This window comes from Tachypleus tridentatus, chromosome 6 (assembly GCF_004210375.1).
Source record: "Tachypleus tridentatus isolate NWPU-2018 chromosome 6, ASM421037v1, whole genome shotgun sequence".
NCBI classification, from domain to species: Eukaryota; Metazoa; Arthropoda; class Merostomata; order Xiphosura; family Limulidae; genus Tachypleus; species Tachypleus tridentatus.
Window position 1 is genome coordinate 150084014 of NC_134830.1, and position 24509 is coordinate 150108522.

The following is a 24509-nucleotide window of genomic DNA, read 5'->3' on the forward strand; positions in this document are numbered from 1 at the left end:
GGACAGATGCGATAATCTTCGTTTGCGTTACTTAGCAGCTGACTTCCAGCAAATAGTCCTTTCAGCCGTGGGGACGTTATAATGTTACGGTCAATCTCACTATTCGTTAGTAAAAGAGTAGCCCAAGAGCTGGCGGTGGTTGGTAATAATTAGCTGCCTTCCCTCTAGTCTTACACTGCTAAATTAGGGGCAGCTAGCGTAGATAGCCCTCGTGTAGCTTTGCGCGAAATTAAAAAAAAACAACAAATCCAGTAAGTATTCGTTTTTGGTACACGAACGAATGTACGACTGTAATAATTTATTAGTTTATTTTGATATGAACATTCAAAATAGAAATATTGAAAGTATAAAGAACAAATGTCAACTATTTTGTTGTGGCTAGTTAAGAAAATTAAGTAAAAATAGTTTGGCTGGTTGGACGAAGGAAATATGAAACATAATGTTCACTAATTTAATGTCTTTTGCATTTCCAAGGGTTTAATGTATTTTTCTTATTACTGAAATTGTGGAGAACCAATACAAATATCGTTTGTTACGAGATGTTCATAATTTTTGGAAAGAATTCAGAAAAACAAGCAATGTTTTACGAATTCTTTGTGTATGTGAAAGAGTCTTTTTTTCTCAGTATTACGGGAATTTTTAGAGTAAGTAATTCTATAAATGATTCTAATTTTTATAAATTTACGCACTTTCTCGTAATTTTCTCATGAAACAGGAATTAGGTAACACCTATAGCGCTACCATGTGTTAGAAACGAGAACTACAGCATCTACTCAAGATTTCTCTTTTTAAGAGTTAGCGAGACTTTATTGGATCATTCATTATCAATATACTGCAATAATAATGGTAGAAACGAGGCCTAACGTAATCAAACAATGGTGACTACAAACAAAGGTCTGAGGAATTCTAAATGGACGATGATTTAGCTATTGTAACCAGTACTTTAATGGGTAACGTTACTTAAATTGATCAGGCATTCAATAAGTCCATGATGTTGATGATAATTATCTGTACCATTTTGTACCATGGACATAGGCCTAAAACTGCATGTTTGTAAGTTATTGATTAATCTTATATTTATGAGTGAGGCGTGTCACTAGTCTCCACATTATAAGTTCCTCTTTAAAAGTTATTTGTGAAATTATACCTAGCAGTGAACTTTGCCTCTATAAAAGTTACTAACTTCACAGTAGTTTAACCAGTTAACCGAAATGTACCCGAGAACGATAGAACATATTGCAAAACTATCTTTGAACTTACATGAAAATTTGGATACTAGTAGCCCCTTAAACTTAACAAACTAGATCACATGCTCAAGCAACAACTTTGTACGATTTTACGGCGTAAACTACGTAATTCTTGTCTTATCACACCCTTCATTCCCCACAAGGCATAATGAATATGGTACAAAATGTTTTGTTATCTTAGCCATAAATAACACACGCATTAAGAAAACCAACACGGCAGAAACAGCGTCTGTTAATAACAGTTAAAAGATACAGAGATTAATAAATAAATACATAAGTCTTCTAGATGTAGAGAATCTATACAGTTATATGAAAATGGTATAAATTACATTTTAGCTATTTTCACACAAAATTGTTTTTGTTAGTAAACATTAACTGGTCGAAAGTGATTCGTCATAACATTCCTGTATGTGGAGAAACGTATCAAATCATAACATCACAGTAACAGTCCTGTATGTAGGGGAACGGAAATTTTAATTCAAGAGTATGTAATAACAGCCACACACCATAATTTACAGGACTTGAACTATCGTAGAAACGTATTTCGTATGCTTTAATGACGAATAAAGAAACCTTAAAACTAGAAATACATATTTAATTATTATTTTTACCTTCATAAACTTTGATCCATCTTCAGACGACGTTACTAAAGATAAGATATCATATCGACTCAATTGTTCTTCTTGTAACTTAGCTTCGCGAAGTGTATTGTTGATTTCTGTCTGAAGAGCTGTGATATTTTGCTGAAACATAAGGGCAACAGTGTTCTCAACACAGCCTTTCTTGGCCTGTTGACAATCAGAAGTGTTCTCAACACAACTTTTCTTGGCCTGCTGACAACTTGAGTTAATTAACTGTTTTAAGTGAACCCCATAACTCACAACAGTTCGAACGGTTTCAGATATTCCTAGTGCTTCATACTTGCGACAGGGGGCGTCAGTACGGATCTGAGCCAAGAACCCGGTACTAAAGCAGTTGTGTAAGCCTGAGTTATTTTCGTGGGATGACCACTCGTCCGACGTATTGCCATCAATCTCAAGGTAAACTCTGTCTTCTAGGTCAGGAAATCTTTGTTCGGAAGTCGTAACGCTAATTATTTTCATTTGAAAGTCTGATATGGCGTCAGCATCATTAAGACCCACTGTTAACCAATACAAATTTGTACTGTTACATTTCTCAGCGTACTGTAACGTCTTGACAACCTCAAAATCGTAGCCCAAAACTACAACGACTCGTGTACCAGACTGACGAATTTCTTCATAGAGATATTGACATTGCTGGGGAAGAAGTCTACAACGAAACAATGCATAATGAACAATATCAGACGTTACTTGTACAAATTATAAAATAGTCTTAACTCCTTTTGTTTTCATTGTTCTGATGTTGGATGGTTGATTTTTCATGTTAGAAGTAACAATAAATGAAGTAAGAACGATCCAAAATACTGTGCTTTAGAATTTTGATGTCAAAATACGCATATATACAATATATATATATATATATATATGGCGAAAGGTTACTGAGGTGAAACGTCAGGAAAGTAAAACTTATACAAATTAAAAATAATATTTTATGTGATATTTTGTAGGCTTAATGATCAGTATTTCGGTACATAAGGAAAGGCAAAAGCGATTTCCTAAAACTGATCGGTAAAAGTATTTCAAATATATCAATTAAACCGTGATATAGTGATTTTTTTATTTTTTTTTTTGCAAGATGGAAATTTTGAAAACTGGAGAACCAAATGAAAAATAAAGAGATAATTAGGATTCCAAATATAACTTATAAAGTTCGTGTGAATTAATACCTGTCGGAAAATAATTCCTCCGATACACTGACACAAATGTTGGCCAACGAAGACGCCTGGTGGAATTTTTCTGAAACAATATAACTACTGCTCAATAGCGCCACCTGACGCCAGTTTAACTGAAGTAGTACTGCTATGGAGACCTAACAAAAGTGAGAGGCAAAAATTATTTATAAGATAATTTAAAAAAATGAATAGATTAAGATATAATTAATAATTACTGCACGACTATCTCATGGTAATTCAGATTTGAAATATTTATATATTATAATAACTTACAAATAAGAAATCTCACAATAATAATATAAAAAAATATTTAAATAAATGACTAAAGCTCTTGATCAGTTTACAAGGTATTACTTTGACTTTTTTGTTTCGTTTTTTTTAAATTGTTATCAACTACATTACGTAAATATTTATCAGTTACCAAAACGAGTTTTACTCTTTTTATTAGTTTTAGCCCTAACGTTAAGTTACAAATGTAAATTTTGTGGAATTTTAGACTGATCTGTGTACCTTAATTTCGTTGTCTAAAAAATCCAGATGTAGGGGTAGGTGAGTAAAATTAAATAACTTGACGAAGGCAGACACGGGAGAAGCAATAGTCGCTGATGAGGGACCAATAAAACCTGAAAAATATATTGTTAATATCTATAAAAAAAATGTGGAGCATTTGGTAAAATTTATATAAATAAATAAGATTAAAATACGAATTCATTAAGAAACTTTTTACATCAGTGATACATGACGTATAAATGTATAAACTCCAACTTACTAGTGTTTATTGAATATTGTTGTTATGTAAAAGATGGAAGTGAGTTTATAACAATATTTTTAATATTATTATGATGTATAAATGTATAAACTCCAACTAATTAGTGTTTATTGAATATTGTTGTTGTGTGAAAGATAAAGTGAGTTTATAACAATATTTTAATATTATTATGACGTATAAATGTATAAACCCAACTAATTAGTGTTTATTGAATATTGTTGTTGTGTGAAAGATGGACGTGAGTTTATAACAATATTTTTAATATTATTATGACGTATAAATGTATAAACCCAACTAATTAGTGTTTATTGAATATTGTTGTTGTGTGAAAGATGGACGTGAGTTTATAACAATATTTTTAATATTATTATGATGTATAAATGTATAAACTCCAACTAATTAGTGTTTATTGAATATTGTTGTTGTGTGAAAGATGGACGTGAGTTTATAACAATATTTTTAATATTATTATGACGTATAAATGTATAAACTCCAACTAATTAGTGTTTATTGAATATTGTTGTTGTGTGAAAGATGGACGTGAGTTTATAACAATATTTTTAATATTATTATGATGTATAAATGTATAAACTCCAACTAACTAGTGTTTATTGAATATTGTTGTTGTGTGAAAGATGGACGTGAGTTTATAACAATATTTTTAATATTATTATGATGTATAAATGTATAAACCCAACTAATTAGTGTTTATTGAATATTGTTGTTGTGTGAAAGATGGACGTGAGTTTATAACAATATTTTAATATTATTATGATGTATAAATGTATAAACCCAACTAACTAGTGTTTATTGAATATTGTTGTTGTGTGAAAGATGGACGTGAGTTTATAACAATATTTTTAATATTATTATGATGTATAAATGTATAAACCCAACTAATTAGTGTTTATTGAATATTGTTGTTGTGTGAAAGATGGACGTGAGTTTATAACAATATTTTTAATATTATTATGACGTATAAATGTATAAACTCCAACTAATTAGTGTTTATTGAATATTGTTGTTGTGTGAAAGATGGACGTGAGTTTATAACAATATTTTTAATATTATTATGACGTATAAATGTATAAACTCCAACTAATTAGTGTTTATTGAATATTGTTGTTGTGTGAAAGATGGACGTGAGTTTATAACAATATTTTTAATATTATTATGACGTATAAATGTATAAACTCCAACTAATTAGTGTTTATTGAATATTGTTGTTGTGTGAAAGATGGAAGTGAGTTTATAACAATATTTTTAATATTATTATGATGTATAAATGTATAAACCCAACTAATTAGTGTTTATTGAATATTGTTGTTGTGTGAAAGATAAAAGTGAGTTTATAACAATATTTTTAATATTATTATGATGTATAAATGTATAATCTCCAACTAATTAGTGTTTATTGAATATTGTTGTTGTGTGAAAGATAAACGTGAGTTTACAACAATATTTTTAATATTATTATGACGTATAAATGTATAAACTCCAACTAATTAGTGTTTATTGAATATTGTTGTTGTGTGAAAGATAAACGTGAGTTTACAACAATATTTTTAATATTATTATGACGTATAAATGTATAAACTCCAACTAATTAGTGTTTATTAAATATTGTTGTTGTGTGTACAACAGCGGCATATATTAAATATTTTATGATGTGTGAGCATATAAACCTGACTTTGCAAGGGCCTTTTACCTATATATTATCTATTCTTTTAGTGTAATAGAATATTTAATAATGATGTATATAAATGAGCATCGTTTTATTACACAGAGAGTATCTTTGTATGGATAATCACAAACTTACCATATCTGCATGACTGAAACAGCAACTCGTACCTCCCTAATGGTGTTTCTGTTCAAATACCCGTGTTTTATTTGACTTGTTAACCTCCGAGCGGAAGACGGTGTTGGACACAAACTTCCGACTGTTATATCTACTATAACATTACGACTGACACGACGTTATTAACGACACTGAGAGACTATTACAGGAGTAAGTAATGTCATAAAATTCACAGTCACCTCTGTTCAGAACCCGGATGAAAATAACGAACCTTTTTTAATTTGAATCACAAATTGTGTTCATCGGATGCGATACTTAGAAACAAGTGGTGGATTTGAAGCAGTTTAGATTTTTTGTTCAGTATATTCGTATCAGTTTATTACGGTTTCTCGGAGATTATGGATTTCCGCTTTTTGTTACGAATTCATTAAGATTAGTCGTATGACATTTAAGTCAAACGTTTTTCTTTGGGCCTCTATCCTGTTTCAGGCCCGGCATGGCCAGGTGGGTTAAGGCGTTCGACTCGTAATATGAGGGTCGCGGGTTCGAATCCCCGTCGCACCAAACATGCTCGCCCTTTCAGCCGTGGGGGCGTTATAATGTGACAGTCAATGCCACTGTTCGTTGGTAGAAGAGTAACCCAAGAATTGGCGGTGGGTGTTAATGACTAGCTGCCTTCCATTTAGACTGCTAAATTAGGGACGGATAGCGCAGATAGCCCTCGTGTAGCTTTGCGCGAAATTCAAAACAACAAAAACAAACTATCCTGTTTCAAGTGAGTTGCACATTGTCAACATTAAAATAGGAACGTGTCAACAGCAGTGTCTGTTCAAGTGATTTGATGTTCTTGACATAAAACATCCTTCATCGTTCAATGTCATTATGAGGATGAAAGATGAAGAAGAAACTTCATCCTGTTCACAGCCTATAAAGCTGGTCATGAAAGAGGATGTTATCATTGAATAAAACCGACATTTATAGAACGAGTTGACAGGACTAGGTTCATATTGTCATCAAGAAACAGACAAGACTAGAATGTTCACACGTGCGGTTACCAGTTCTCCATTCCTAGGCACTTTAGGTAAAAAACATAAATAAAAGTATTGGTTAAAAAGCAAGCTATAAGCACGTGTATCTCGTCTGGTAACAATTTATTTATTTTGCAGAGGGTTAACATTTCATTTGCGTGTTTGTGAATTTCGCGAAAAAGCTGCACCACCACCTAATACTATTTTATCAACGAATAGTTGGGTTGACCGTTACAATATAACGTATATAACCAAAGGGCGAGCATGGTCAGTACGACGGGGATTCGAACCTTCGGCCTGCTAATTGGGAGTCGAGCGCCTTAATCATCTGGCTATGCCGGATCATTAACACTTTCCCTTTAATTTATTAATTAAGACTGATAGAAGTAAACAATGCTTAAGTTTGTAATAATTTGCTTACCAATGATAGGTGATCCTTTCTGACAGTTTGTGTCCTGCAAATAACTTCCGTCCACAAGACTTTGAATCACGCGCTTGAAGGCGCTGCGTGCATTGGTGCACGTATCATATGCCTTGAAACCTAAATGTTTTTGAATAAAACAAGTACATTTTATTAATTGAGTTTTGGAAAATAGAATTTAGTGTAGTTCGTCAAGATTTGTGGCGACATCTGACAGGGATCAGCGCTACCAAAACTTTGTTTCTGTCAGGGGCTCGGTAAATATTTCCACACTGTGAATTCGGCCTGAGGCTATGCTGTGATGAAAACAGTACAAATAAAAATATAGGTTTTATATTAGTTTTATTACAAAATAAAGGAAATTAATTAAAAGGATGAAGAGAAAAACCAGACGTGTCGTTGCTAACTCGGAATACGGTTCTTATTCTCGCTAATGTTTATACTGAAGGTGGGGCGGACGTTTCAAGAGAAAGTAAACTCTTAACGCTACTTAATAACGAGAAAATAGGTCTTTTACTTGTAATATAATTTGCTGCTTCAACCAAATACAACAAACTATCATATTATCTGACATAATAACTGAATATTTAAAGAGGACCACCTTGTTAACATGATAAGAGGGTAAAGTGTATTATATTAAAGCGATTTTGTTTATAAAAATCCAAATCGCGTGAAAATCATAACTGATATAAAGTCGCAGTAGCACCGCATGTATCAAAACTACATTTTGACATTGTTTAGTGCTTGTAGGAAGCGTAATGACACCGCGAACATCGATCGCTTTCGAGAAGAATGTGTGATAACCCTTCCCGACACAACGTTTTCGTCCTCTCAGATCACATACCCTGATAGTTGACGGAAGAGAAAAACAAAGAAATATGGATCAACTTGGGGCACCATGACCATCTTGGAAGAGACTTGTAACAATCCGTACCCTATCTTGTGAGAATCCACGAACACAACGATCAGTAACAAAATTCTTCCACATCTCTCAGGCAACACAAGGAAGAAGGATATCTGGCTGGAAGAACGCCGCATGTTATGTACACACAAGTTGCTTCCACGACATACACGAAGTAGATAGGGATTCGAATATATATATATGGGTCAAGTCGCTGGACGCATCACCTATAGAGGTCTGTGCGATTTGACTGTTGTAACGGGCTCTGTGGAACGTCATCTTCATACACTACATGGCTTGTAGAAAATACTATGGAGTACTATGGTTTGGACGTAACAACTTTATTACCTACCCTATTGTACTGAAACTTTAATTATAGACCTATAATATAATTTTTCAAGGCACGTAATAAATATTTTTTATTTTTTAAAGAAGGGCTATTTTTTTTCTGATTCACTGATGTCTAAATGACATTAACCAAAAGTAACTTAATATTTATTTTACAAACTAAATAAAATTATGACAGTTTTAAAAGCTATTATACAAATGGGAAGATATATTTTTCTTGCTTTATTTCTAATGAAATTATTTATAAATTCGCTCTAAGTTATTAATTTTATTTTACTATATTAAACATAGATTAGATATATACGAACAACATATATCACAAAGAAAATGTTTCACTATATTAAACCTGAGGTCCCCTGGTGGGTCAACGTGTGTAACAAATAGAGCATCTACTGTTGAAATGTTTAAACACAGCTGTAAGTACGTTACACATATTAGAATTTTTGATGAGTGGATAGCACAAAAAAGTGTTTCTAATTTGTTAAACTTTCTTAGATTAGGGATAAGTAATTAGCTGTCTCAATATGACTTTAACTAGTATGGGTTTGTAATTAGAGTTTCACTTTAGTTTAATCATTGAAAAGACAAATAAATATAACATATAACTAGAATAAAGTTGTAGCCGTAACATATAACTAGAACAGAATATACTATAACATATAACTAGAACACAGTTGTGGCCATAACATATAACTAGAACACAGTTGTGGCCATATTGCCCCAAAGTCCATCTCTCCTCTCATTCAAATTTATGCAGTTGTTACATTCTTTTCGGGAGTTTTTTTTATTGTTTTACGGGTGGACAAATATCCAACTATTTATTATGTTAAAAATAACGTTGATAATGGTAGTCAAAAAGGCGACACAACGTCCGATATTAATAGTCAAAATGGTAGCACAACGTCTAATAAGAATAGTCAAAATTGTGACACAATGTATGATAGAAAGAGTCAAAATGATGGCACAAATTCAGTGGTTATTAAAGATGATGACAAAATTTATAATAATGATACTGGCGACTGAACCTCAGATGATGATAGCCAAAATAGCGACACGCTGTCCTATAATGATAGTTAAAATGGCGACACGGTGTCCTATAATGATAGTCAAAATGGCGACACGGTGTCCTATAATGATAGTCAAAATGGCGACACGTTGTCTTATAATATTACTCAAAATAACGACACTGTGTCCAATAATGATGGCCAAAATGGCTACACGGTGCCCTATAACGAAATTTAAAGTGACGACACTGTGTCCAATAATGATGGCCAAAATGGCTACACGGTGTTCTATGACGAAATTCAAAACGGCGTCACAACGTCTAATAGAAACAATCAAAATGGCGTCACGACACCTGGTTAGGATAATAACTTCCACGAATTCCCTTTAAGTTACAGCTTCTTTCCTAACTTTCATATTAAATCAAAACTTCCGGCTCTTTATGAATCTGGTCCTCATTTATAAATGAAATGTATTAACATTTGGATGTTTCACCAGTGTACAGTCTAGAACTTGAAATGACGTGTGTACTCTGAATTAATTATTGGTGGTTTCACAATAAAGTCCTGGAGATGTTATGTAAAGTGTACAGTAAATCCTTTCTAATCCTGTCTTTAGAGCCCCACCCTGACAGTGTTAAAGTTAATGATAGATAAAGAAGCGGTCTTTTAGTCCACTAGAGTTTTGAATCACACACACCCTGTTTGACGCTAATTGTTTAACGGGCACGTATCGTGAACAGAAAATTCTGGAATTTTTGCATCATATTAACCACACGTGTTTTAATGGCAGGACATCACGAGATGTGTCTTGTCACACTAACCAATAGAAACTGAACAACGCTGCCCCACCTTCTCGTGTTGTTTTTTATACTATTCAAACATGTTCTTTAAGTCTGAAATACGATCTACTAAAACAATTGCGACAAAGGCCAACTTTCACTAACCTAACTTCAGGGGATACGTGTAACTTAGGTTGTTCAGGCGAGTCACGGCCCAGGCTCCAGCAGTCAAGCGTTGAACACCTCCCGACCGTGGCTCCGTGCAGCGGGGACCTCCGTAAACGTCATAGAGACCCACTAAGGTTACGTCACCGGGGATAGAAACAAATGGCTCGTGACGAGGCAGATCACATTCTTGAGCGGTTGTCATGGCAACCACCAAAACATAAGCCACCGCCAGGAAGATGGAGGGCCCACGCCGGAAAAGAAACATTGTCCTGGAACAATAGAGAGACATTTTCGTGCATACAAAAATCGTTATGTAAGCCTTCCCGTCAACAGACAACACAAACTGTTTAACAAAAACAGGAAAAAAACAGCAGTAAATAAACGCCACAAGCGACAGAGAAATGCTAACAGTTTTATTGGTCTATATTTCTAAGCTGGTTAGAAGTTTGTTAGATTTCACGTATTTAGTTATCTTCTTCCCTTAAAGATATATTTTAACCCCTTACAGCTTTCTTCTTAACCAGAGGTCAAATCAACATCATTAAACGTATGAGACAAAAGGTTGTTAATCTTATTTTAACAGAACTGTTACTTTAGTTTGTTTTCGTATAATGATATAAATAATTAATCCGTGTGTCCAAAGTGATCGTGCTTAAAACTAAAAGTTAAAAAATAATAAAAAACGTTAATCAAACATAAGTATTGTTTGTTTGTTTTGAATTTCGCGCAAAGCTACTCGAGGCCTATCTGCGCTATCCGTCCCTAATTTAGCAGTGTAAGACTAGAGGGAAGGCAGCCAGTCATCAACACCCACCACCAACGAATAGTGGGACTGACCAAAACATTATAACGCCCCCATAGCTGAAAGGGCGAGAATGCTCGGTGCGACGGGGATTCGAACCCGCAACCATCAGGTTACGAGTCGAACGCCTTAACCGACCTGGCCGTGCCAGGCAGAAAACGTAAGTATGAGACAGGTGGAGAACTTAATATTGTCCATTCATGTTGTTGTTTTGGGGCTGGAATAGATACCAGTTTGTGTGTCAAAACTTCGGCCACTGGTCACCTCATTTTGTCAGCCATTCTAAAAACGTATCTTTATCAGCCTGTGAACACCAGTAAGCTTACAATAACAGTGTGTGTAACTGAAACAGTTCATGCAGTAATTAACCAATCATGGTGTCCTCCTGTCCAAGTTCCACCATGTTATCTCCAATTCATTTGTTAATATTATCGAGTCGATCGAGTCTCTTCCTGCCTCTCACTTTTATGTTACCCATCATTATCTCTGCCAACCTTCCCTTAGATCTCAGTAGTGCATCTTCCAGTAGTGCACACATATAGAGTGGTGTTTTTATCTCTGCCAACCTTCCCTTAGATCTCAGTAGTGCATCTTCCTACATATAGAGTGGTGTTTTTATCTCTGCCAACCTTCCCTTAGATCTCAGTAGTGCATCTTCCTACATATAGAGTGGTGTTTTTATCTCTGCCAACCTTCCCTTAGATCTCAGTAGTGCATCTTCCTACATATAGAGTGGTGTTTTATCTCTGCCAACCTTCCCTTAGATCTCAGTAGTGCATCTTCCTACATATAGAGTGGTGTTTTTATCTCTGCCAACCTTCCCTTAGATCTCAGTAGTGCATCTTCCTACATATAGAGTGGTGTTTTTATCTCTGCCAACCTTCCCTTAGATCTCAGTAGTGCATCTTCCTACATATAGAGTGGTGTTTTTCTCTTAACACACTCCGAGAATTTCTCCCTAATTTATCTTTCTATATAGCTGCACTTTGTAATAATATCTGTAACACAAGATTTCAAATGTTTCCAGCTCTTATTTTGTTTCAACAGAAGGACTCTGCGCTTCTATCACGTGGTGTAGGACGTAATTTCTTTTGTTATTCAGCTCTAGTCTGGCATCGCCACCAATATTTTGAGATTGAATAATAATGATAATAATGTTTTCTGCAGTTCCTATTGTTTACTGTAAATGTTTTCTGCAGTTCCTATTGTTTACTGTAAATGTTTTCTGCAGTTCCTATTGTTTACTGTAAATGTTTTCTGCCCTTACTGTCGCTACTGATCTCCACAGTAGCTCAGAGGTATGTTTGTAGACTTACAACGCAAAAAACCGGGTTCCGATGCCCGTAGTGGGCACAGAATATACAGGGTGGCCCCTAAGTCCCTACCCATCCATATATCTTATGTATCCAGTGTATCTGTGTGGTGTCACCAGTATTCTTGCGCTCATGTACCCACGTACTTGTCACAATACGCTCTTCAAGTGTAAATGGGCTTACATCGGTCATATTTCTCTGAAAAAAAAGAAATAAATTTATAATACATGCGTAATTGAATATAACATAATAACATATGGATGGGTAGGGACTCACGGGCCAACCTGTGTAACACATTGTGTAGTTTTCGCTCCACAAGAAACAAATATTTGCTTGATTTTCGATATTTAATAAACAGATTTGTCAACAAACTGTAACAGTATAAGTTCACCTTATTATGAGTATTTTATTCTACCAGTAAACTTTTGAAATGTCTTGAACTTTACTGATAAAACGGAATGAATCAACGTGAACTACTGGTCACCATTTCTTGAAAGCTTGTTATTTCTGTGTGCAATTTACAATTTCTTTTTTTCGTGGGAAGAAACAGTATTTATAAAACTTGTAAAAAATAGCTCAAAGTCAAATATTTGGGTCCATCTTGGAATTTTTTGCTAGTTTTTTAACACCAACAATGCACCCTTCTTTTAAGTGATCCATCTTGGATGTTTCTTAGTAGTTTTGGAATGCCAACAATGTACCTTTCTTTCAAGTGATCCATCTTGGATGTTTCTTACTAGTTTTGGAATACCAACAATGTACCCTTCTTTCAAATATTCCATCTGGGATGATTCTTGTTTATTTTGGCTTTTCTTTTCGGATAAATGGGGCAATATAACCTTAAAATTTAAAGATTTTATAAATTCTGGTCAGAGGTTTTTAATAAATGTGCTCATTTCACATGAAAGTTAAAACAAATAGTTAATATTAAACAATTAGTAAGAAAAATGTTCAAACTTTAATTTCTGCACAGCTCCTTGGAGTCTTGTCCATAACTAAACAATGTAGTTATCGATTTCTTTAAATTCCTTCTGTGCAATTAGAGATATATACATGATGAGGAACTATCATCCATTGGAAATATAACAATTCATGTCGAATTTTCTTTTTCTGTGACTGGTTTTATTGCTATGGCTGTTCAGCTCCAAACTTTTATGGTGTCAAGCCAGTGGTCAATCTAGTAATAACGTTCGATTTTGACCACCACAGGAACATAACTGCCACCGTGGTGAGTAGACCGTGCGAGCCGGTATTATGTCATTAATAAAGAAATAAAATTTTTCCAACGTTCTCGTAATCTTATGTGTCAATTAAACCTTTAAATACGTTCCCTCATGAAAAAGCCCCCAGTGGCTCATCGGCAAGTGTGCATGCTTACAACGGTAAAATTCGAGTTTGGATATTCGCGTTGGACAAAGCACAGATAGTCCGTTGTGTAGTTTTGTGCTTAACACCAGACCAAATAAAACACAAGAAAAAAAACTAAAATAAAAGATATTTTGTCTAGCTTGGTGAGAACGAAAACATCAACATCTGGTACCTAACATGTTGAAAACAACGGTTTAAAACTTGTTTTATTTTAAAAAATACAAAATAAAAGAGAAACCGAAGATATAAAAATTTGCTTCTCTTTCTCGTATAAATATGAGTGCTAAACTTTCGGGAGAAACCTGTAATCGAAAATAATAAGTTCAATATTACACAAGAGTTCCTGCTAGAAGCCAGGTTTCGATACCCGTAGTGATAGGAGCGCAGAGAGCCCATTGCTTAACTTTGTGCTTAACTACAATCAAACAATACACAAAAGTTTGTGCTAAAATCGTTGTATTTTATAATAAATCTATTGTTTGACTATTAATGTTGCTGTATTTTTTACCAATATTTGTTACTTTGTCGTCGTGATGTTTAAATTTGGTCTTTTCACATATTATATGCATTTAATTAAGTAGGAGACATGACAACAATTTGTCCCAAGTAATTAGTTCTAAACATTTTCGTAAAACCAGTGAGAGAAAGTTTCAACTTTTGAAAATATCATTTTAACGGTTTCTGCTACAAAATGGATTCTCCATGATTAGGCCCGGCATGGCGTTCGAGTCGTAATCCGAGGGTCGCGGGTTCGAATTTCCGTTACATCAAACATGCTTGCCCTTTCAGCCATGGGGGCGTTATAATGTAACGGTCAATTCCACTATTCGTTGGTAAAAAGAGTAGCCCAAGAGTTGGCGGTGGGTGGTGATGACTAGCTGCCTTCCCTCTAGTCTTACACTGCTAAATTAGGGATAGCTAGCACGGATAGCCCTCGTGTAGCTTTGCGCGAAATTCAAAAACAAACAAACAAACCCAGCAAATATTCGTTTTTGGTACACGAACGAATGTACGACTGTAATAATTTATTAATTTATTTTGATATGACCATTTAAAATGGAAGTATTGAAAGTAAGTTAACAAAGAACAAATGTTAAATATTTTGTTATGGCTAGTTAAGATAATTAAGTAAAAATTATTTGGTTGTTTGAGCGAGTAGCTTTGCGCGAAATTCAAAAACAAACGAAACAAACTCTTTTATTATTAGTTAAAAATAATACATGCATTTAACGAAAGGTAATGAGTTTTATTTCTTCAGCTGATAGTTTTACAACTTACACGATTTTACGATCTAAAGATAACCAAGCGTTAGGCTTAACAACTAACTACAAAAAAAAAAAAGACTTATCAATCGCTTACGTTTTTATTTAAATATTCTATATCTATAATGTTCTAATATCTATAACCAAGCTAGAAACTGGTGTACAATTCCACTCAATAATAGATGGATAACATAGTAACATATTCACTAACTAGTAACTCAACTCGATGTCCCACTGCCTGGCTGCCACCCTGACTAACCAACAACATCTCTTTTGTCTTTTTACATTATTACAATATTTTCCTCCATGTCTCTAGAAATTTCGAGACGTCACACGAGGGTAAGCAGCTAGTCATCACCACCCACCGCCAACTCTTGGACTGCTCTTTTACCAACGAATAGTAGGATTGGCTGTTATATTATAACGTCCCCGCGGCTGAAAGGGCGAGTATGTTTGGTGTAACGGGGATTCGAACCCACAACCCTCAAATTACGAGTCGAACGCCTTAACCCACCTAACCATGTCGGGCCTAGATAGTTTTACTACAATGTGTTTTACATTGTTAAGGAGATAGATAGGTTTGATACAAGGTGTTTTATATTGTTAAGGGCGAGCATGTTTGGTCCTCAGATTACGAGTCGAATGCCTTAACCTTATTAAGAAGAAGACTATAATGACAAGAAATAGGCTGAATATTTGATGCATCGTCCAAAGTTTATAGTACAAAATTATGTACGAAGTATGTCAGATATTTACCGCAAGACCTACTGAGAAAATTAACACAGTTTTGAAATAAATAATAATAACTTTAACTCATTGTTAGGGCAGCTATATATCCTATCATTGTAAAGGGAACAAAACACATATGCTGCATTCTTATATTTAACATTCTGAATCAGTTATTAAAGTATTACTAGTGACCATCACCAACGAAATTGTTTTAATAACGTATCGTAAAAACACGCGAAAAAAAACCAATTATTTTCTATACTTTTTTTGGGTCATCGACAATTCTGAGAGCATTTCACGCGAGAAACAGTGCTTTGATGACCGCGGTTGGCGTTGCGCAACGCCTTAAACAAGTGTTTTGTCTACTATCAGTTTTCTTGCTTCGTTATACCTTATGAACTCATAACAAAAGTGTTTACGTGTTCTTCGGTTGCTCCTAGCAACACAAGTAATTATTACTCCTTTTCACGCATGTAAAAAGGAACATTTTTACACTGTTCCGTTACTTACAGAAATCTTTATCAACCATATATTTTTTAGCTTTAAGAAACGCAACGCATATTTAAAGTACCCGGATGTAATTGAAGTATCTTATCGCAGTCTCATTTTTTAAACAAAAAGTAAAGCCACGTCTTTGAAACATTTATCGTTTATTTTCTTATCTGTTTTTTCCTTCGTCAATTGGAGTTTTCTTTACAAATTTAATAAATACTGTTTCTGCTACTCAGTTAATTCGTATACTTTCTCCAAACTGACCAATCAAACAGTGGCTTATAACCAAAGAGAAAGAGAGAGAAATCGGATAAGGTTTGGAACTATAGACTAATCATCAAAATATATGATGAATAATACATACTTACAGCACTGGTTTTCTCGGAAAAAAAGTAACACATATATTTTTGTTTTCAGCTTCAACTGACCATTTCCCGAGCACAGAGTATCAGCGGGTCTGCCAGGAGAAACGCGATGCGTTGTTTAAAGCGAGAGAGAAGCACGACTGGAGTTTACCCTTCTGCAGCTGAGTATAACTCATACAGTGACGTTAGCGTGCGTGTAGCTTCAAATCGCTCTCTCGAGCTTTGCAGCTGCCCGGCTTCACTGAAGGCAGTAATGTCCACTGTCCGTGAACCAATTTAATTTCGAGTACTGTATGTCCTATTCTTTTCTCTTTTTTCACTGTTAGCTTCGTATTTAAAGTCCTTGAACGTTTTCCTGTTGTAGTTGGTGCAACACAGGACAGTTATGAATAGCGCACACAGGAAACAATTTCAACAATAATAACACATCTTAAATTGTACTAAATGTCTCTTCGTTATATGTTAATAAGCATTTTGTGTGGGAACAAGGTTCTATTAATACGTATATAAAATCTGTGTGGAAAAGTGTGGTCAGTTTCTTGTTTAAGTTTTTGAGATATCTAAGATTGTTATTATGGTATAAGCTTCGTGACGTGTGGAATATTTACAAATTTTAGTAACTGTTTTCGATACATTATTAAACGAAGTTTCTTTCCAGGTTAAAATTATAATGTAGGGCTGTACAGATAAGCTTGGCTTCGTGTATGTTGATAGCGTTGCACGTGCAGTTACCACATACACAGCCTATGATATTTCACCCTTTAAATACCGTGCGTTTTTTATTCAATACAAAGCTACACAATGGTATATCCGTGCTGGTCCAACAGTGACTTGACTCCAGTGACTAACCAATGGTAGGAAAGCGACATTTGATCCAAAGCTAACTGAGGATGTTCGTCATTTGGAATTTAAAATACGCTAAAGCTTTTGTATATTAATGTACAGTCACAAATTGGTAAATATTAGGTGTACTAACAGTAACATTTTTGACATAGTTCAGACAAAAAATTTATTCGAAACTTAGCATGACTAGAGTTAAAATTGACCTTACGGGTCATTGTGCTATTACCATCTTTGCACAGATTATGAACCAGATGGTCTATGGTTCACGTCCCGTCGCCACAAAAACGTATTCAACACCTTCTGGCGTGACAGTCAAATCTCATTCTAAATATGCGTAAATATTAATATTATTGTGAGATGCGATTTAAAATTTTAAGCAGGGTTTATTGGTGTTTTTCCAAATATCATAAACTTACACGTTAAATTTAAAATATACCAGATGTGTAAGCCAATCAATTGTATTATGTCATCTACATTATTTTAGTGCTTACTAAGAATATATCTTCACGAAACTGTTTCAAACCTTTTTACTGTATCCGGACCAACATAATCGACCAATAGTTTTTTGTTTTTTTTAAATCCTGTTATCCGACTAGATTGAATTTAATAATGAAAGACACATGAAGTGGAAAATGTATTATATATAACTTCATTTCAAGAAGAATTCCTTCAAGTACTTTTGACCTAATCTTTAGTCATTTGATCAATTTAAAATGTGCATTCGATATACGGGACTTATGAGATATAACATTTAATTCTGGCCATGCCCTAACAGCCATATTGTTGTCGAAGATAGGAAGAAAACAATAATTAAAGTTTGACAAATCGATTCTTTCTTATCAGTGATATTTATTGGCCAATCTTGTATGCCACTTCCCACTCTATCAAAAATGTTACATTTCATGTTCTGCTTATCATTACTGTAACTGATTTATAATAAATATTTTTTTTACTTTATTAAATTGTGTAAAATATTTTCATGCACAAAATAAAGTTTTATATTCATAGTTCAAACATCTTTGTGTTATAAATCACTGAAGTTTGTATTAAAGTTAAGCACAAAGCTGCACAATGGACCATCTGTGCTCTGTACTGCCAAGGGTATCGAAACTCGGTTTCTAACATTGTTAGTCCGCAAACATACCGATGTGCCGATGATAGAATAAACACTCAAATGAACGAAGCATTATTTCTATCGACAAATAAAAAAATTAAACTCTTAATGTATTTTTGTTAGATCTTATAGTGATTTCATTTATGTGTGAAACGAAACTGAGGCTTAGGAAAAGAAAGAGATTAACATAAAAGACAAAGCAACTGAGAGGCTAGTGGAAAATGGATGGAATAAAAAACAAAAACATATCAGCTCTACTTACAATATTAAGACTTATAGAAGGTAAAAGTTAACGTCTTTCTTTCTCTTCAATAACAACTAACTGAGGGCGGACTGAAGAAAACTGCACCATTTTTAAAATGTAAGCAAATACTATTCACGTAAATTTCTCAAGACAGCTCATCATGCAGCTTTCAGTCTAACTTCAATCTAATTAGCATAACCTAACCATAAATGTAATATTAGGCCTAAAATATATTTAGGGTTAGTGAGAAAATTAAATACGGCTGATTTTATGTGAAATGTTCGGCGTTTAGTTTCGTATTTTTTAAACCATTTTTTTTTCACCGTTAAAGTTATTGCTTAGTTTGTAATTAAAGGTGGGATAAAAGAGTACAAAATTCTATAGCGTTAGTAAAACTATTATTATAGAAGCTTTGAAACTGCAGTTGTCACCTCGACACTTAGGGCTAAATTATCTAAACAAGAATGTTTTATTTCACTGCATTTTATGAAATAACTAATTATACCAAACTCTTGCTTTTAATTATAAATAACAAAGATAATCAATAAAAAAAATGTTTGTGAATACGATGTTGATGTTGAATCAAGCCTTTGCAGAAACGATAAAATGAATATGGACATTTTGGTTTTTGTACTTTATATCGGTGTATGGATATTTCGGTTTGTTTTACTGAATGCGGACGACGCTCAAAGCGAAATGTTGTCTAATTAATAAAAAAAATTGTGTTATAAGGTCGTTTGTTTCTAGTATTAATATATTGTTTTAACTATTTTGTTTCACTTTGATGAAATATGTTACTGTTGTTTGAGCGTGATTACGAATATAATGCTACAAAATGAAAGTGTACAATCATACATAAGTAATACCGTGTGACGAAGGTGTACGCAAATCAATACAATGTTAATAAACATAAAAAAATATTCATACAGTTTAAATCGAAAAAATAAAACAAATACACTTTCTTTTTTAATGTAACTTTTTCTAGTTTACGTCTAGAGGTTATAGGTTGTACTCTTTAGAATAAAAACTTTCAATACAATGGATGTGTATAATGATAGTATATAGATATTAATACTGAATTAATCTATTGTTTATATTATTTCATACATACGTTAACCACATGCGAAAGCAACTCTGTCCGACGTATTGTTGTATTACATACGTTAACGGAATGTGAACGCAACTCTATTCGACGTATTGTTGTATTACATACGTTAATTGTATGTGAAAGCCACTCTGTTCGACGCATTGTTGTATTACATACGTTAACTGTATGTGAAAGCAACTCTGTCGACATATCATTGCGTATCATAGTTGTGTACACATACGCATATTACAGTGATGTACACACACATATATCATAGAAATGAACACATATAAATATTATACTTGTGTACACGTTCGTATGCTTCCATTGTAAAAAGGTCATCTTTTTTGTCATCATATGCAGTATTGCCTTCTGATTCAAATATTCCACTGATGTTCTGATCTTTGGTCCTTCTGGAAATATCTCCAGTTCGTGTCTTCATATTGTCAGTTTCCACCGTAAGCAACGTTATTCGAAATATGTACTGACTCATGTTTGACCGTTTAATCTTGGATGATATTACTCACACACACACACAGATAAACATCTGTGGTATGAAAAATTATTCAAACATTCTTGTTTCTACGGTTTTTAGATGTACTTATCGTAATCTATGTTAATATATTAGATCCCATGCTTCCATTACGCCAGTTAATTAAGCCTAACGAAAGTAGGTTTAACAAATTAATTAAGCCTAGCGATGGTAAGTTTAACACTTTCTGATTAATTTTAATCTTACTATGAAATGTAAAAAAACAAAAAAGGTATAAATAAGACGAGAGAAGTTCTGTCATGTATTGAAAATACATTAGTTTCCTTTTCTATCTCTCATGTGGCCGAGATGTTTCTAGGAGACAAAAGTAAAGCATTTTTCCAACGTATCTCTTTACGTAAAATAAGCAAAAAAATAAAAAATAAAACAGTCATTGAGAAATATTTCCGCATAATATTAAATACTGTGCAAATAACTCGTTTAACTTCAACTAAGGATATAAAAATAAAACAAACTTTTAATGTTGCGATGTGATTTAATCTTCCCTACTTTTCCAATATCGTTCTGTCACCATGGCAACTGGTCGACTCTCATTCAAATCTCTGTTTGAAATTATTTGAGAAGCTGACTTTTCTTGAAAGTTTCATTGTTACCATTGCTTGAATGCGTTGCACAAATTGCATAAGGGAGGGAAATGTATGCTACTGTTGAGTAACTCTCAAAATGCCAATAAATAAAAAACAAAACTCACCTGTGAGCTAATCTCCGTAGGGCTTTTATCCTTTCTTAACAACTGTCGTTAAGCTGTCGAAACTTGGATATCAAAAGGTGTACGGCTTCCTGAAACCTTATCGTGACCGGAGGAAAAGATGCCAAATGAAAGCTTGACGGGTCTGACCTTTATAAAAAGTAAAAATCCTGAAGTCAAGAACATTGATTACACGATGGACACGCCCCTATCTCTCGAAGACACAATGGTCGTAATCTGTTTAATTGATTGACAGGTCTTTAGGCTTCTCAGGATGGATTAAGGGGCGTGTTTTCTTATTTGATGAATTGAAAATTCGTGTGTCAGTTTTTAGGTGAGATTGTGTGTGTGTCTCTATTGATCTTGGTCGTTATGGAAATGATCTCACATCACAACTACGTGTCAGTGTATCTAACATTGTCATTGTAAGATTTAGAAAACATCTTGGATATCCATTCTTACAAGTCGATAATGGAAAACATTTTACAATGTAATGTGAAAGTCTTCATAAACGTGAATAACGTTAATAATTTCTTTTTTGAAATTTCTGGTTGTTATTGTTGTTGTTTTCAATAAAAGAAAACGGCTTGGTCCATCTGACTGTTGTTTATTAAACAATGAAAATAAAGTGACGTCATAAGGCTAGAATTAGAATAATCCAAACAACAAAAATATAAAACTAAATAGCATGCTATGTAGAAATGTCCCTTATAAAGTAGTCATAGTTTAAAATTTGAGGGGAGTTTCATGTTTTCCTTATATTTTGTTAATCTGGTCTCCCAATTTTCTCAAAGTGTAGAACAATGAGACAGTAACACTGGATCGTCGGATACACAGTACATTCCAGCAAATCAATCAACAGACCATGCTTCACCTGCAAAGTTACAAGCAGAAGACAAGAGTGTGAGCACATGTTAATTTTAAAGTACGCCCCACAGACATTCTTCAATGTCCTCTGATGACCCAGTATTTAAGCTTAAATGCTTATGACGATAAATCTTTAGATGAAAGTATATACATAATAACGTATCGAATCAATAGCTCCAAGGATTTGGCAGCTTATGAAACGTGTTCATGTAAAACTCGTACAACATGTCCTTACTATACCCCTAAATCTAGTAATAACTCTAGACACAGACGTGAAACCATGGAAACCCACAAAATTATATTTCTTCTTCCATTTCTCCTAGATATCACACACAAACGTCACAACATAAATTATCTAAAGATGTATTACCTTAGTTGAACATATCAAAAATTTAGGGAAAATTCTCACATCACATATATTGTACAGAGATCAACTTCATATAAACAGAACCACATTACATCGCATATATTGTACAGAGATCAATTTCATATAAATAGAACCACATTACACCACATATATTGTACACAGATCAACTTCATATAAACAGGACCACATTACATCACATATATTGTACACAGATCAACTTCATATAAACAGAACCACATTACATCACATATATTGTACACAGATCAACCTCATATAAACAGAACCACATTACATCGCATATATTGTACACAGATCAACTTCATATAAACAGAACCACATTACCTCGCATATATTGTACACAGATCAACTTCATATAAACAGAACCACATCACATCATATATATTGTACAGAGATCAACTTCATATAAACAGAACCACATTACATCGCATATATTGTACAGAGATCAACTTCATATAAACAGAACCACATTACATCACATATATTGTACAGAGATCAACTTCATATAAACAGAACCACATTACATCACATATATTGTACAGAGATCAACTTCATATAAACAGAACCACATTACTTCGCATACAGGGTGATCTTCATTCACACACAGCCATCCTACATCATATACAGCTCATCATATGTATGTAGAATCCTCCTGTTTACACAGAACCGCAGCACATCATATGTATATAGAATCCTCCTGTTTACACAGAACCGCAGCACATCATATGTATATAGAATCCTCCTGTTTACACAGAACCGCAGCACATCATATGTATATAGAATCTTCCTGTTTACACAGAACCGCAGCACATCATATGTATGTAGAATCCTCCAGTTTACACAGAACCGCAGCACATCATATGTATATAGAATCCTCCTATTATACAGAACCACAGCACATCATATGTATATAGAATCCTCCTGTTTACACAGAACCGCAGCACATCATATGTATATAGACTCCTCCTGTTTACACAGAACCGCAGCACATCATATGTATATAGAATCGTCCTGTTTACACAGAACCGCAGCACATCATATGTATATAGACTCCTCCTGTTTACACAGAACCGCAGCACATCATATGTATATAGAATCCTCCTGTTTACACAGAACCGCAGCACATCATATGTATATAGAATCCTCCTGTTTACACAGAACCGCAGCACACCATATGTATATAGAATTCTCCCATTTACACAGAACCGCAGCACATCATATGTATATAGGATCCTCCTATTTACACAGAACCGCAGCACATCATATGTATATAGACTCCTCCTGTTTACACAGAACCGCAGCACATCATATGTATATAGAATCGTCCTGTTTACACAGAACCGCAGCACATCATATGTATATAGACTCCTCCTGTTTACACAGAACCGCAGCACATCATATGTATATAGAATCGTCCTGTTTACACAGAACCGCAGCACATCATATGTATATAGAATCCTCCTGTTTACACAGAACCGCAGCACACCATATGTATATAGAATTCTCCCATTTACACAGAACCGCAGCACATCATATGTATATAGGATCCTCCTATTTACACAGAACCGCAGCACATCATATGTATGTAGAATCCTCCTGTTTACTTGGAATCACACTACATCAGATACAGCGTCATCCTCTTCACACAAACCAAGTGCAAGTTGTAAACAACACACAACTTTTACGCATGCAACCTTCGTGTCTACTTGAACATTAGAAACAGTATCCTTCATCTTCACAAAATTACCTTGAACACTAAACCCAGAACTGGTTCTGTACGAGATAAAGTCACATCTCAAACATCAGTTACACCACGTGCTTCACGTGCACACAAGGTGTATTTACTACCCCTGTACTTCTGGCGACAGAAGATAAGAGTTGATTCTACTTTATAAAGTAAAAACAAAACGTTTTATGAGACGGTGATACAAGAGCAAAGTAAAACAAAACGTTTTATGAGACGGTGATACAAGAGCAACAGTGAGACATTGATTGGTTCTGGAAAACGATCGTGTAAACTGGCTATATTTCAAAACGTCTGCAAGAAACTGATCGACCCAGACAAACATGGAACGTTTTATAGAAAGATGAGATTGAAATCACTTGTGGTGTCCTTCTGTC

General features: G+C 34.2%; 1 protein-coding gene across 3 annotated transcripts; it reads right to left on the reverse strand.

Moving 5' to 3' along the window:
• Positions 1 to 779: 779 nt before the first annotated feature.
• Positions 780 to 23487, reverse strand: LOC143254018 (metabotropic glutamate receptor-like). Of its 3 annotated transcripts, none has more exons than XM_076508731.1 (6): positions 21140 to 23487; positions 10274 to 10545; positions 7077 to 7196; positions 3571 to 3683; positions 3055 to 3197; positions 780 to 2537 (listed from the first exon to the last, which is right to left on the reverse strand). In XM_076508731.1, the coding sequence occupies exons 2-6, from the start codon at positions 10539 to 10541 to the stop codon at positions 1760 to 1762; spliced, it is 1422 nt and encodes a 473-aa protein (XP_076364846.1). In that variant the 5' UTR covers positions 10542 to 10545; positions 21140 to 23487; the 3' UTR covers positions 780 to 1759. The 3 variants fall into 3 exon arrangements, with proteins under 3 accessions (XP_076364846.1, XP_076364845.1, XP_076364848.1); XM_076508730.1 differs by lacking the exon at positions 21140 to 23487 and adding an exon at positions 16611 to 16776; XM_076508733.1 differs by lacking the exon at positions 21140 to 23487 and adding an exon at positions 16607 to 16776.
• Between the last annotated feature and the right edge of the window lie 1022 nt (positions 23488 to 24509).